This window comes from Pleurodeles waltl, chromosome 5 (genome assembly GCF_031143425.1).
Source record: "Pleurodeles waltl isolate 20211129_DDA chromosome 5, aPleWal1.hap1.20221129, whole genome shotgun sequence".
NCBI lineage: Eukaryota > Metazoa > Chordata > Amphibia > Caudata > Salamandridae > Pleurodeles > Pleurodeles waltl.
Window position 1 is genome coordinate 1,697,428,186 of NC_090444.1, and position 15,070 is coordinate 1,697,443,255.

Here is a 15,070-nt window from a genome sequence, read left to right on the forward strand (position 1 = left end):
ATGTGTGACTGGCTTGAGAGGGGTAGCCTCCCCAAGCCACTGGTTTGTTTTGAAGGGCACATTTGGTGCCCTCAGTGCATAAATCAGTCCACACAGGTTCAGGGACCCCCAGTGCCTGCTCTGGCGTGAAACTGGACAATGGACCACTTCCCTGTACATCACCACCCCAGGGGTGGTGCTCGGAGCTCCTCCAGAGGGTCCCTGGGTTCTGCCATCTTGTTTCCAAGGTTGGCAGGGAACTCTGGGAGCATCTGAGTGGCCAGGCAGGTGACGTCAGAGCACCCTCCTGATAGGTGCTTACTTAGTTAGGTGACCACTCCCCCTTTCAGGGCTATTTAGGGTGTCTCCCTTGGGTGGGTCCTCAGATTCTGCTTGCAAACTCCAGCAGGATGCCTCTGCAACTTCTACTTCTACTTCGACTTCTGGCCACTGGAACTGCGACTGTACACTGCAATCAATGAAGAAGACTCTTCTGCTACTTTGTTTCCACGTCTCCTGCCAGCTTTGCAAGATTTTCCCGGCTGTGTATTCTCAGAAAATGGCAATTCTTCAGCCTGCACAAGAAGAAAAAGGAATCTCCCTTGGAGTGAAGGAGTCACTCCCCTGCAACCGGGGGCACCTACAGCAAGCGATGGCTGGCTGCATGGATCTCCCCTATCTTGAGCTGCGTGGATCCTGCATCACAGGTGGTGGTCCGGTGTAGTCCTCTCTGCCAGCTGTCCACTTTTGGTGGAGGTAAGCCTTTGCCTCCCCATGCAGGACAGTACCCCTGTGCACTGCGTCTCTTTCAGCTGCCAAGGCTTGTTTGCATCTCCTCCAAGGGATATTCAGGCGACTTGTAGCTTCAGCCCCTAGCACTCCTTCCTGCAAAGCCTCCTGCGTGTTCCTTCGGCGGCGTGGGATCTTCTTTTGTAATGCTGCGTCGGCATCTTGTGCGACTCCTGTGTCCCCGTCCTGTGGGACTCCTTCTGGTGCTGCCTCTGCTCCTGTGGACTCCCTCGACACCTGGGTTGAGTCCTCCTGGGCCTTGCTGGTCCCTGGCAGCACCGCTTTTCCACTAACCCCGAGTTTGCCTTTGCCAGGCTTGTTGGTGAAATTCCTGCACCGACACCCGTCTGCAATCTTCATTCCAGTGTGGCACAATCATCTGCATCCTTCAAGAACTCCTCTCCGGCTCCATTGCTGCAGTGATGACCTGTTCTTCATCACCGTCGACCAACTCCTGCAAGTACAGCAGGGTGGGTAGTAGCTGCTCCTCCTCCTGGACTCCACTGTGACTCTTGAACTTGGTTCCCTCTCTCCATGGGTCTTCTTTCTTCAGGAATCCACTGCTGGTTTTCTTGCAGTCTAGTTTGGGTGTCTTCATTTTCTTTGTTTCCTCCTTTTGGGCGGTTTAGAGAAAATCCAGTAACTTACTCCTGCTTTCCTGGTCGCCGGTGGGTACTGTGTTACTAGTACTTCCAGCTCCCCTCTACACATTCTACTTACTGAGATCGGGCTCCTGTGTTTGCATTCCATTTTTTTAGTATATGGTTTGTGCTCCCCCTAGGGTCACTATTGGTTATTGCTATTTGCACTGTTTCTAACCTTTTCTATGCCTATTTCTGATTGAAAGTGTATATATTTAGTGTATTACTTACCTTCTATTGGAAGGTTGCCCTTTTAGTAATTTGTGGTATTGTACTCCAAAAATAAAGTACCTTTATTTTTGTACAACTGAGTGTTTTCATTCATGTGTGTAAGTGCTGTGTGACTACAGTGGTGTCACATGAGCTTTGCATGTCTCCTAAATAAGCCTTGGCTGCTCATCCCCAGCTACCTCTAGAGAGCCAGACTCTCTACAGGTAGCTACTTACACTTCACTAAGAGGGGATACCTGGACCTGGTATAAGGTCTAAGTACCTTGGGTACCCACTACACACCAGGCTAGCTTCCTACATGGTGTCAAACTAATGTTGCGTGTGTGCAGAGACCTAAGTCCATTTGTGATAAAGCAAGGCCAAGGACCGCTTCTGGTCTAATCACGTCCTCATATTAAGTAATAGACTACTGTCCTTGCTCTGGGCACATCACAGAATATAAATGGTGGAAACATGCAGTGTTCCTTGAATTTGTAGTGACTAGACCTGTCAGTGAGTGTGTGGTATCCTCCGAACACTGGTGTGTTGACGTCCAGCACTCGAGGTGTGTTCTCCGCCCACTAAAGTATATGTGCAATTGGCTAATCCCTGATTAGCACATTTACATTACCTATAAGTCCCTGTTTATGGTACCTCTTGTATCTAGGGCCTGTAAGTTATTTTTTTTATTTTTATTTTTTATTTTTTTTAATATCTTTATTTTTTACATATATTCTCAATCTCATTTCTTCTTGACTACGTTTCATACATCACAGGTAACACAAGTAAGCAAGTAGCGAAATGCAAATCTTTTACACCCAGTCCCTTGTTCTCCCTGTAATGTCTTAAGGTGTGGGGAGAGAGTTGCGACTGTTTGTAGTTTCTTAATATTTTGAAAAGCAACTTAAACTGTAAACTGAACTAAACATCTCTGGTGAACTACGCCTATTTGGGTAGGTTTATTTTCAAGAAAAGCCACACTATGAGCGTTTATGTTGCACACAGTCAGCCTGGACATCATAGGGCACTTGGGCGGTCTGTCCATAGGGTCATGTTTTAGCCACTCCCCCCTTGAGATGCTGTATGTATTGTGGGCAGAGGGGCACTGCCTTCTCACACTGAGGGTCCTGGCAGCTGCCCCTCACTCTCCTTCATACTTCATGTTTATCAGGTATCCCATTTAGGCGTCACCCTGGTCATGCTCCATCCCTCCGCCCCAGCCCAAACTGAGACCTCCTTCGTGTAGGTTTCTACTTTATTCCCAGAATTGGACTCACATGCCATCGCTATCCTACATTTAGCCAAGGCAAGGGCTAAGTCTATGAACCTCGTACCTACTCTAATCTTAACAGAACTAGGGAAGGGCTCCATCAGACACGTTACCATGGTCCATGGAGGTGCCCTCCCAATCTGGTCCACAAGCCGCTGCAGGGCTGCTGCCCAGAAATTTAGAATAAGGGGGCACTCCCACACCATGTTTGAAATCCGCATCCATTGTATGACATTTCGAGCAGAGCCTAGTTTCCCCTCCATAGATTACTTGGAGTCCGTGTAGGGTCAGGTATGTCATGTGGAATTAATTAAACTGTATGTATTTTAACCTGCTGTTGCGAGATATTTGTTGAGGTTATTTGTCCCAGTCCGTGTCCTGTATATCATGACCCAGTGTCCCTTACCATCAAGTCTTGAGTGCAGTCATGAGCAATCGTGTCATGGCAGTCAATGCCTTATATATCCATGTCACCTGTCGTGTAGTGGAGCCCAATGATAGCAATGAGTGCAGTACTAGGTGTTGTTGGGGGTTCTTCTAGCCCCGTTCCCCATAGATCTCAGAATGCGTGAACTAGTGCCTCATATAGCAGAAATTGACCAGGTGGGAGTTGAAATTTATTAATCAGGTTGGCCAATGGTACCAGTGTCCTCAGCTCAAAGCAATCCCCAGTCGTTGTCACCCCTGCCTCTGTCCATACCCTTAACTGGGTTTCTTTAAAATAGCACACAGGTCTCCCGTGTGTCAGTCCAACCAATGACAGCGCTTGTTTAACACTAGGGCTCCCTGCGCTCCTCTCGTTCCCCCACGCCATCCATGCATGGCTACCTGCATTAGCACTCCTGGCTGATGCATCTGGGTCTCAGGGTGCAACAGTTTAGCAAGAAGTATGTTCTGGTGAGGTGCTAGCCCCGACTGACTCAAGACCCGGTCCTCTCTCTCTCACCCAGCCATCTGGCCACCCATTGTAGTTGAGCAGCCAGGTAATATGACTCAAGGCCCAGCACTCCCAGACCATCCAACTCCACTCGTCTTTGCAAGATATGCAGTGAGACTCTGTGCCTGTTCCCATACCAAATGAATTCTCTGAGCAGGCTATTAAGTTGCTTGATGCATGTCAAGAGAGAGGGGGCCCTCCTATCTCTAATATCCCACGGGGGACAGGGCATCGTGACACAGTGAGACAATAAAACTCCCCCATGGGAAAAAACAACCACACACACTTAAATAATTAAACTCTCTAATGATCACTCTCAAAAGGAATCTAATAATCCTAATTTAATAATACAAACCCATATGATTAAACCCCAATATCACAACAATCACAAAACAAGAAAAATAATTCATAACAAAATCACATATAAACATTAAAATCCAACAACAGGGAGACAAACAAAGACATCTGCAATAGTCTATTGTAATTAAACTGTCCCAATTATGGTACATTTAGGCCAATCAATTTCTGTCACCAATCCTTTTTCGATTACGGCCTATTTCTTGGGTCCAGTAATGTCATCTAGCGTCGACGCGTTTCGGTTGTCTTTTGAATCCCTTCACCACCACCTTCAGGACTAGCAAACCTAAATGGGCCAACAAAAAAATGTACACTTAAATATGTCCAAAGACTTAATATCCCTCTTCAAGTGATCCCCATTTTTAGTACTCAATACCCCAAATACAATACTCAGCATTTACCCATAAATCTAGATTCCTTTATATTGACTGTCACAACCCATGTCAAGGTAGTCCACCCAACAAGAGAGGGGTCCCCAGGCGATTGCGAGCAAGTGCCCACCCTGGGTTGACCTCTCCACCCCAACACAATGACGCCTGCAGAGGGAATCCCGAGGACCCCCTGACCGCGAAGGTCCGGACGAACATATCCAACGCCTAAAGACACACTGCACCCGCAGCCACCAGGCCTTGGAGAAACCAACCCCTGATGCCTCCACGTTCAGCAGGCGGCCCTCCTTCCTGTCCGACTGGCGGTGTGCCCGAGACACCCCCCTGGACCTCGCCTGTTTTTTAAAACAGATTATTGCCAATAATTCAGAAACTGTACAACTTACCGATTTCAAACAAAGTACTATTGATACCTATGTGAAATATGAAACTTTTAAGGTACTTACTTGTAACTTGTGGTTCTAAAAATAAATTAAGAAAATATATTTTTGCTATATGAAAACCACTGGTCTGGAGTTAAGTCATTGAGTGTGTGCTTCTTCTATTGTCCGTGTGTGAACAACAAATGCTTTGCACTACCCTCTGATAAACCTAACTGCTTGACCACACTACCACAAAAGAGATCATTAGTATTATCTACTTTAGCCTCTGTTAAGCCTCTGGGGAACCCCTGGACTCTGCGCACTCTGGCCCTCATTATAACATTGGCGGCAAATGCCGCCTACCGCCATGACAACGGTTGCCAACATACCGTCGCGTGGCTACCAACCATCCACCAAAATATGACCGTAGCCGGAATTGCGGCAAAAGGCTGGCAGAATTCCGGCTACGATCATGGTGGCGAACAATGGTAAGGTGGAGACTGTAGTCTCCAGCCCGGTCGGTGTGTTACATTGGCGGTTTGGCTTTGGCCAAACTGCCGATTTCATAATATGGCGGTATGTACCACCAGCCTGTTGGCGGTACTAGCGCCACTATTACACCGACCGCCGGGGTCATAATGACCCCCTATATCTTCCTTTGATATAGTATATACAGAGCCAGATTCCTACAGATACAATGTATTCTAAGCCCTCTATCCTGATAACATCTCCCTTCTGGTTGTGACGGAAGTGTTCTGCCAGGGGTTCTATCGCTAGGGCAAATAAAAGTGGTTATAATGGGCAGCCCTGTCTGGTAACCCTATAGAGGTTATACTCCTCTGAAATGGTAGTTTCCCGTTTTTACCCTTGCCGTTGTCAGTAGGGCAACCCATTTTATCCAGCCCTCTCCCAGTGTCATCCTAAACATTACCCAGCCCCCCCCCCCCCCCAAATCAGATAGTCCTATCGTACTGAGTCAAAGCCTTCTCAAGGTCCACCGACAGATATGTGCTGCTGGTTGGGTTATAACCAACGAGTGTAAAGCACGTGGTAAAGCCTCCTGAGATTTACTGATGTGCTCCGTTGTGGTATAAAATCGTTTTGGTCTTTGTGTATGAGAGCCTGCGCGTGTGTGTGTGTGTGTGTGTGTGTGTGTGTAGCATGGTTGCCAGGATCTTACTTAAAATTTTAAAGTCCATGTTAAGCATGGATAAGGGGTGGAATGCTGTAACTCGGGCCCTGGCTGTGGACGTCATGGGCAAAGGCACTACTGTGGCACCACGAGTCGAGACAGGTAGGCATCCAAGTCTTAGCGACTCAGCATGAAGGAGTTCCAGTTTCGGCACCAATAGGATGTTGTATGTCACATAAAACTCCGCTGGGAGTATGCCGGTGCCAGGTGTCTCACCTCTCGCCATGTCTTTTATAGCCTGCTTGATCTCATGTAGTGTTATCTGTTCTCCTATCTCTCTCCTTGGATCCGAGTCTAGAGTCGGGAAGGGGAGCCCAGCCAAGAAGGCCTGCATGTTGTGACCCAAGGGGATTGAGGGCACACTGTACAATTTCTCATAATATTGTCTAAATTCCCTATTAATGTCCCTTGGTAGGTAAACTTGTGTTCCAGTCTCCGTCACTAGATGTGTGATGGACGACCCCCTAGATTTGGGTATGATCAGCAGTCTTCCCGGTTTACCTTCCTCCGCATGAATTCTGCTCATGTATGTTTTATGATCATGGCACCTCAGTTTTTCCAACACCCCCCATGTTTCTTTGTGTCTAGTAAATTTTGGCAGGCTGCAGCGTCTACAGTCATGGAGGTTTCTAGTGCATGAAGTGTTGTTTCTAATGTGTGGAGTTCTGCAGTGAGTTACTTAGTGATGCCCACTGATTGTCCCAGGCAGTGACCTCGTACCACTACCGTAAATGCTTCACAATGGGAGATGAAGCTGTGCCCTGGTTAATAACGAAGTAGTCAGCAATAGTTGTGCATTATGACTCCCTATAAGTGGGGGTCCTTTAGCACCTCCCGCAGTTGATGGAGATCACTGGTCTGTCGTCTGACACTCGGAATCCCTCCAGTATGGGGCTGTGGTCAGACAGTGTGCGCCCAAGGTATTCCGTAAAGGATATACACCGGCTCAAGTGGTTAGAGCAGAGGAAGGTATCTAGTCATGTGTGTAGTGAATATATGGAGGAGTAGAACGAGTAGTCCGGTCCTCGCTGTGTCGGACCCTCCAAACATCAACCAGTCCCCAGCTGTGTTGTCGTTCTGCAAAACCAGCGGCCAGTTTGTGTGTGGGTGCGCCTGTAAGGGGAGTAGAACAGAAAAGTCCTCTGCATGGTAAAAGATGTGTACTCCTACCCTTACTGCCCAGCTGTACTGTTGTCTGGATCCCTAATGCTGATTATTTTGTCATTGGCATACACGGATCATGCGTTTACGCCATGACATAGGCCTGTCTCACAGATTGTAGTCTTGTTAGTCCAGAAGAGGTGCCCAATGCGCTGCCTTCATATTAGTGGAAGTCTACCATTTTCACCACAAATTAAGCAGCACCAGTGCAGTGGTGGCAGCATACCGCGTACTGATCAGTACTAGTGAACAGGACCTTTTTACTCTGTCACTGGAGGGAGGCCGCCCGGCTCACTCTCCTTTTTTTAAAGTTCGACTTCTGTGTGCTTAATTCACCTTGGCCTACATCCGATAGATGTGGAGTGCTGCGTAGTGCAGGAATAGTGATTCTGCACTGGATATATTTGAGCCTAGGAAGAGCATAGTACAGGGATGGAGCATTACTGTGTAGTATGTGTGGGACTATGCATGTTTGCTTGCAAGGAATACATTATATGAAAGATGTAGTGCTGTGCAATGTGTGCGCAAGAAAATCTTGTGCTGGATGTATGTGTGCTTTTCTGAAATACAATACATGAAAGGTGTGAAGTGTTGTGCAGCACACATGGTCTGTGGTACCATAAATGCTTTTGACTAATTCCTAAGAGTCAAAGGAGAACTCTTGAGTGCAGCCTATCAATAAGCATTCTTTCGATGCGGCCACTAGTGAATGGTGAATAACCCTGAATACGTTTAAAGCAAGAGGATGGGACAGCGATTTGCCAGAGTACGTCTTGAGCCTCGATCTCAAGGTGATTGTGCAATAGCCTGTGAATGTCGTTATTCCTTTGAATGGGTAGAGTTAGAAATAAAATACTTCTTTTTCTTATAAAAGTAAGTATTGGACTGGATGCCTATTTTTTTTTGTTCGTACAGTGAGCACTTTACATTGAGTGTTCACTTACCAGTTTCTGCACTTCCCACCTGAGAGAGCCTTTGACTGCTCGGCCACAGCTACCACTGAGAGTCAAGTGCAGAAGTGGTACTATGCCCAGCTGCTCAGGATCCATACTAGGTTGGGCTCTTGGACATCAGTAGTAAAAGGCCTCAAGCACCATGGTTGGGCCCAGTAAACCCCTTCATGCCCTGTGACACCCTGAAAGGAGTTCTGACAAACTCTGATATTAAATGACAAGACTGCAATTTTTTCTGTATAGAATTTTTTTATTGAGGTTTTCATAATAAGCAATGCAGATAAAACTGATGATTAGGCAAACATGCTTAGGTCTGAATGATCAACATACATATAAATCCTGTTGGACGCATGAAGAATCTTTATGCAGTAAATGTTGTATGGTCAGAACATTGTGTATTTGCTTTGTAGTCCAATTCTCCTGTACAGACCCATCATGTAAGTCATAGTTAAGATCATGGTAGTTGGAATTGCTCCTAACATGTCCTTGATTTTTTGGTGCTTGTTAGGTAAATGGGCTCTCCCAGCTTCTTACCATAGCCCTCAAACAGGCTTTGGATGGCAGAGGTCACTCTTCTTGTCTGTATCTGCCATTTTCTCTCTTCTTCTGTAGTAGGGTCCACATCCCCACCATAATTCCAGTAAAACATTTTTTGTGGCAAGATAAACAAGTCTCTGCAATATCCTCATGAGGGTTGTTTTACCACAGTGGATCAATCTGGGAGCATTGTCCCATCATAAGTACCAAATCCCCAGTGCTCATCAGACATCTTGGACACTGGACTGAGCTCTGCCCATCCTCCAAAGGTGCTCTAGTGTGAGGTAAATTTGGTTCAAGTATTAGATTTTAATTGGTCGCAGTTGTGCCAGTATGACACTCTCTCTCTCAAGGTGAAAGGAGGACATTACTTTAATTCACATCATCTAAAGACTCAATGTATTTTTCCCTTAGAAAAAGGCATTGAATCCTTTAGTGCTTAGAGATGTCAGGTCAACTGAGGTATTGGTAAAAAGAGAGCAAATAGGCTCTGGAGGTATAGCCTCTTTCAGTAGCCAGCTGGGCCTATTGGGGGCTAACCTCATGCAGGGCTACCCTGCTGGGACAATTAATGCTTTAAAGCATGAAGGAGTTGAAAGTATTCAAATAATTGATGATTTGTGAAGGTCATGTTACAGTTGCACTGTGAAGACGTTCATGCATGTACCTTCCAATGCGTTCCCCTGTTAGTGATGTGCCTAGGTGTCCCAAGCACCAGAACCCTGCAAGATGCTGGTGTGCTTTAAATGGGTTCTATCCCAAAGAGGAGTGCACAGTGTGAGTTTCCCTTCCTTCCTGCAAGCATTAAAGGTAGGTCCCCCCGGCTCTTTCCAACTATAATGCTTATTTAGTCAAAATGTGTTTAGATTTATTTCCTCAGGTCATTACACTCTGGTGTACCACTAAGCATTGTTACTAAATCTTAGTTTTAACTTTGTTCTCAACCCACACCAACTTCCTGCACACTTTTTCCCTTCCTGTGGCATTTCTCTCCTTTCAGACGTACCTAATAGATAAGACTTTATCACATGTTCCTTCTGTTGTTTACAATGAGAGAGGGGGTGTGCATGAAAAAATGTAAACCCTATAGTGAAATCATTTTGTTAGTTGGTTTCCTGTGCATGCTGTGTTATAACTTACATTTACAAGTATACTGATGGATATTCTTACTTCTTCTCAGATACTGTCCTAAAGGAATGTAAAAGGCTTTTTGAAGATGTACATGAAGACTTCTGTGACATCCAAAATATCTTATTGAAATTCCAGGAGTGGCGTGAGAAGTTTCCAGACTCCTACTATGATGCATACATAAGCCTTTGTCTCCCCAAGATTTTAAATCCACTAATCCGAATTCAGTTAATCACTTGGAATCCACTTGAGGTACTACCATTCACCATTGTTGCACTTAAGATAAAACCTTTACATTAGAGCAACAGCATCTACCTTATGAAGAGTAGCACTTCTCTGGGGAGCTTGTTTTGCTCTTTACTACAGTTCCTATCGCTTACAAAAGCTAAAATATTCAATGTTTTATTAACTGAGTGTTGTTAAACTAGTGAAAGATTTACTTTTCTGCTCAAGGCTGATTGTCATTTTTATTATTAGCTGCTTCATATTCTATATTTCTGATGGATATTTCTAACTGCAAATTCCTCACATTCGAAATTCCAGCATGTGCCTGATTGTATCCATATATTTTTGTGTTTCAGCATCCCGGATGCTACTATTGGGTTCTTGCAGCTCCGTGTTGGCTCAATTTTGCCCCGGAAGTGACAAAGCTGCATATGTGCCACCCTTGCATGCTAACGTCAGTTCCTTTTTTCTACCCCTCCCAACTTAGATCCTGAGCTACGCTCCTGACTTTGTCGATTCTTGATGATTCCAATCTTTCCTACAGTGTTCTAGGGAACAATCAATGTCCCTACTTAAAATGACAGAATTCAAGCTGTGCTTGACTGCAGGAAGTAGATGTTGGCCACAGATCCGCATTAGGTATGCCTTTGGTGCCTGTGATCAGGATATGATTCAAAGTCATGTGTCCGGTGTGCCTTAATGCACTTGAAGATGAGTCGAGAAAGGGAGGTAAAGCTTTTTGTCTCTGAACACAAAAAGAAGTTGTGGCACTCACTCTTGCAGATTGTGCTTCCAGTCCAACTTGTGGACCTGATCATTACACCATTCTGCAGCTGTTCCACTTCCTGCTGAATGTTATTCGGTAAGTCCACACATAAAGAAGTGAAGCAGGACGCCGCCACTGTTAAAGATAAGCTCAAGTGTGGCAATATCTTTCACACTCCATCTAGGGCACCTGCCAATGATCCGGTCCCTCAGTTGAGACTGATACAACCAGAGGTGTCTGGGCTCATGCTGCAGCAGAGTGAAGCATTCACGGAGTCCATGATGCAAGTTTTCAGTGCGCTTTGGGTTTTCGCTGTCAACCCTTCGGGCCCCATGAAACCACTGGAGCCTCCAGACACGTTACTGCTGCTGGGTCCCTCCCCGTCGTAGTCTGTCCCCTTGGGACCTGTTACCGGGCCTGTATTGACTGATATAGACTTCTTCTCCAGCCCCATAATTCAAACCATGTCCTGCAGCTGATTAGGATGATTATCCGGTGCTGACACATGCCATGTCTGATTCTGAACAGACGGCAGCCTGACCTTGACCACTGTCATGCCGAGGTTACAAATGTGCAACCAGTTGTTCCACCCTGATTCTATTCTTTCATCTACAGCATAGCAACTGCCAACTAACAGAGGCACCTATATCTTTTTGGCTCTGACTGTTCTCCTGTGCCAGAGCCGGGTGCACTCCCATGCTATTGATGTTGGTGGTGATGATGATGATGGTAGTGGGAAGGACGCCTTGCCCCCTCTCATTACACTAATGATGCCTTATACCTTGATTTACAGAACAATACTAGGCTTGATACAGCCCCAGAGGCAGAGTTTTACTTGCCTCATCGGCCACCAGTTGAAGAAAGTGTCTCATTTACAGAGGTGGTTCATATTGTAGTTGAAGTGCTAGAATTACAGCTGCCCTCCTTTGAGCCTCCAGCAAATATTTTGACGGAAAATCTATAGCTTGGTCCAGCAGCATCTGAGGTTTTACTTCCATTTAATTGCTCCCTCATGGGTGCTATGATGGCTAGCTGGTTAAAACCTTGTTCTTTCCCCATCTGTGAAAAGTGAGTAGCCAGACGTCATAGGTAGGCGGGTTATGACCTAGGTTTCCTTCACCCAGCACTCCACTCGAGAGAGCTTTATGGTGCAGGCCTCGACCAGTAAGGAGACTCCTTTTCCAACCTGGATAGAGAATACAAAAGGATTTAAACCATTGGCAAATGTATGTTTTCTTCCACCCTTATTGGACTGTGGTCTGTAAACTCAGTCTCTCTGTTACGCTGGTAAAAAAGAAATTCCTTTGGGACATGGCCAGTGAGACCTTGCCAGCAGTCCTGCAGGACCTAGGGCCTTGTTGCCCTAGGCAATACATAATTGGCAGATTGTGACTAAGTGTGCTATCTGAGCAGGTCTTGATACAACACATTCCATTGGCAGCGCAGTTGGTACCTGTGTTGTCCTTTGTAGACATGCCTGGATTAGATCTACTGGGTTCTCCGGCAATATATAGTCTTCCCTAATGGAAATGGTTTTTAATGGGTCTTCGGAGAGAAGGCAGATGTTGCTTTGCTGTGGAACATTTTAAGACCAGCAGAACTACAGCACTTTCCTTGGTCTGTTGACCCCTACTAAACAATTTCCAAACCAGTTCTGGAAATTTAGGGGCTGCTCCAGGACACTGCCTTTCCAACTAGTGATACAGCAGACAGCCCAGTCTTTTCAAGGTTTCACAGTGGATCTGATGACCTTGCAAATTATTCAGAAAGGCTATGTTCTGCCTTTTCTCCCCTACCCACTTAATATTCTTTCCACACCAGAACTATTTTCAGAAGAGCAACTGTCCATTCTGCTGTAGGAGGTGTATCTGTTGCTCTCCAAAGTTACCGTACTCTGGACTTTGAGAAAGGCAAAATGTGTTACTCTATTGTTCATGAAAGTGTGATGGCAATTGTCACTGATGTTTGGAGTCCCTCTCTGTAACTGACTGCTGAAGGCACAGTCATTCATGGACCAGTTCAGGGTGATGGCAAAACTTTTCACATTGTTGAGTTCCACCATTAACAAGCCAACGTCCCACCTGATTCCTTTGCAGTGATTTCCATTTATTGAGGCCATACTGGACACAGAGGAGTTAAAGGGTTTTTTCTGCACAAATGAGTCCAGGACATTCAGGCTATAATCCTGATGTTTTGGGCTTGACCCTAGAACAAGATGATGAGGACTGTGAGGCTTCTTGGCATTTAAGCTTTGTGAACTATGCCAGGTAGCACGTGTCATCTGCAGTGAAATCTGAAGTTCCAGTGAGCCCAGCATCAAAGCATCCTTTCTCACATCATCCAAGTCTCTGAAGACAGCTTGACATCTGCATTGGTGGCTGATCTAATGCAGTTTGTCTAACAAAGTTCTTCTCTGACATAGAGTTGTCGTGGTGATGGAGGTGTCGGTGCTGGGTTAGAGGTTTTTTGGGGGAGTTGTGGAGATCAGAGGACTCTAGTCTCCAGTGGAGGGCTGCCTCTGCATCAATTTACTTAAGCTGCGGGTCATCAAGGGGAGGCTGGTGCAGGCTCGCATGGACAGCACCCCTGTTATGTAGTACTTCAACATGTGTGGGGTCATGGGACCTGTGCTAGGAGGCTTTGTGTCTCTGGAGTTGACTGGGACACCAGGACATCTTCCTGGCTGAAAACCACCTGTTGGGGGTTGCTGAATGTCAGAGTGAACTAACTGAGTGATTTTGTATGACAGTTCAAAAGAGGCATTTGCATCCCGAGGTGGGCAGAGTGTTTTCTTCATTCGCGGAAACCCTAGCTAGATCTGTTTGTCACCACTGAGAGCACGCAATGTCCACAACTTTGTGCAGAAGACCAATTTCAGCTTGAGTACCATTTTTTTGACCATCATATTTTAGCACTTAAGTTCATTGATGTATTTAGCGTTTTCTTTAAAGGTCTGACCTAATAAAGAAATTGCAAGCAGGTGGTTGGGCATCTGAAGCCCAAGCAACTATTCTCAGGAACTACCTGCCGCTGCCCCTCTGCCAGATCAAAAAACACAAACCACCTAAATTGTTAGCTGGCAGCCTAATAACTGGCATATTTTGCTTGCTATGTTAGGATGCTTTAGAGTTATGTGGTGAAGTAAAGCCTCGTTATATATGTGTCCCGTAAAATAACTTCACAGCAAATAGTGGACTTTGGCAGGCCATGCTACACGCTTTCGGCTCACTTCCAGTTCCCTCTGCTGTGCCTTTGAGCCCCAGTGATCTGCAGCCTCCAGTGTGTATTCAGCTGGCGTGTTCGCCCTTGCTGTATTTGCTCATTGAACCTGCTTTGGGTTGAGCACCAGTGTTGATTCTGGAACCACACACTGCATTTTCCCTTACCCTCAATGCCAGCACTGATGGTGCCAGAGTAGGAACAACTGACTCCGATTTGAATTGGTATTGGACTCTGAGCCAAACTCGTCTCAACCAGGGCTGTACTCTGATCCCATGGGAACGCAGCACATGAGCAACCCTTCTGACACTGCCATATTGTCTTTGGCACCTGGGCGCGGTCATACGCTACATTACACTTTTGGTACGGATTCAGACAAGAGTGTGATGTAGGGGGATGCCTGTGTTCCCTCATATGAGGACCAGAAATGGTATGAGGAACTGTAAGATGCCAGTGGTCTGGGCACCTCCACAGACACTGGATTAGTTTATCCTGCATCCTGCCACAGAGGAGAGTACCTCTTTTGTAGTCATCATACGGAAGGCTGCAAATGTCCTTGACCTGCAGCTCCCTACTGTGGAGCCAAAATGCCCTTACAGAGATTCTTCAGCCTGGCTGCCACTGAACCTCTCATGCGTTTTAATGAAGGCCTTATGGATACTCTTTTGGGATAAGCCATGTTTTGGTCCTCTGGTCAACAGGCAGCTCGCTTAACTTCTGACACCAGAGAGCCTGGTGGTGCATGCCTCCACTAACAAAGTCAACCTAACTCTTTCCCTATGACCCCTCTCCCACACAACTGACAGAGAAGGTAAATGTATGGCGACTTTTAACACGTGCATGTTCTCTTCAGCCAGCCTTGCCTTGTGATCAGTGAATGCCAACTATGTCCTGATCACTTTTAGTCTGGCGCCAAGATACTGTGGGTGAACACGTGTAAGGCAATGCCTCTATT

At 46.1% G+C, this 15,070-nt stretch overlaps 1 protein-coding gene across 3 annotated transcripts in view; it reads left to right on the top strand.

Moving 5' to 3' along the window:
* Window positions 1-15,070, top strand: part of GCFC2 (GC-rich sequence DNA-binding factor 2) — a 236,024-nt gene that overhangs the window by 166,844 nt on the left and 54,110 nt on the right. For all 3 annotated transcript variants that reach the window (XM_069236040.1, XM_069236043.1, XM_069236041.1), the window contains exon 11: window positions 9,958-10,157. In XM_069236040.1, coding sequence (XP_069092141.1) covers window positions 9,958-10,157 — 200 coding nt within the window. The remainder of the gene's footprint in view (window positions 1-9,957; window positions 10,158-15,070) is intronic.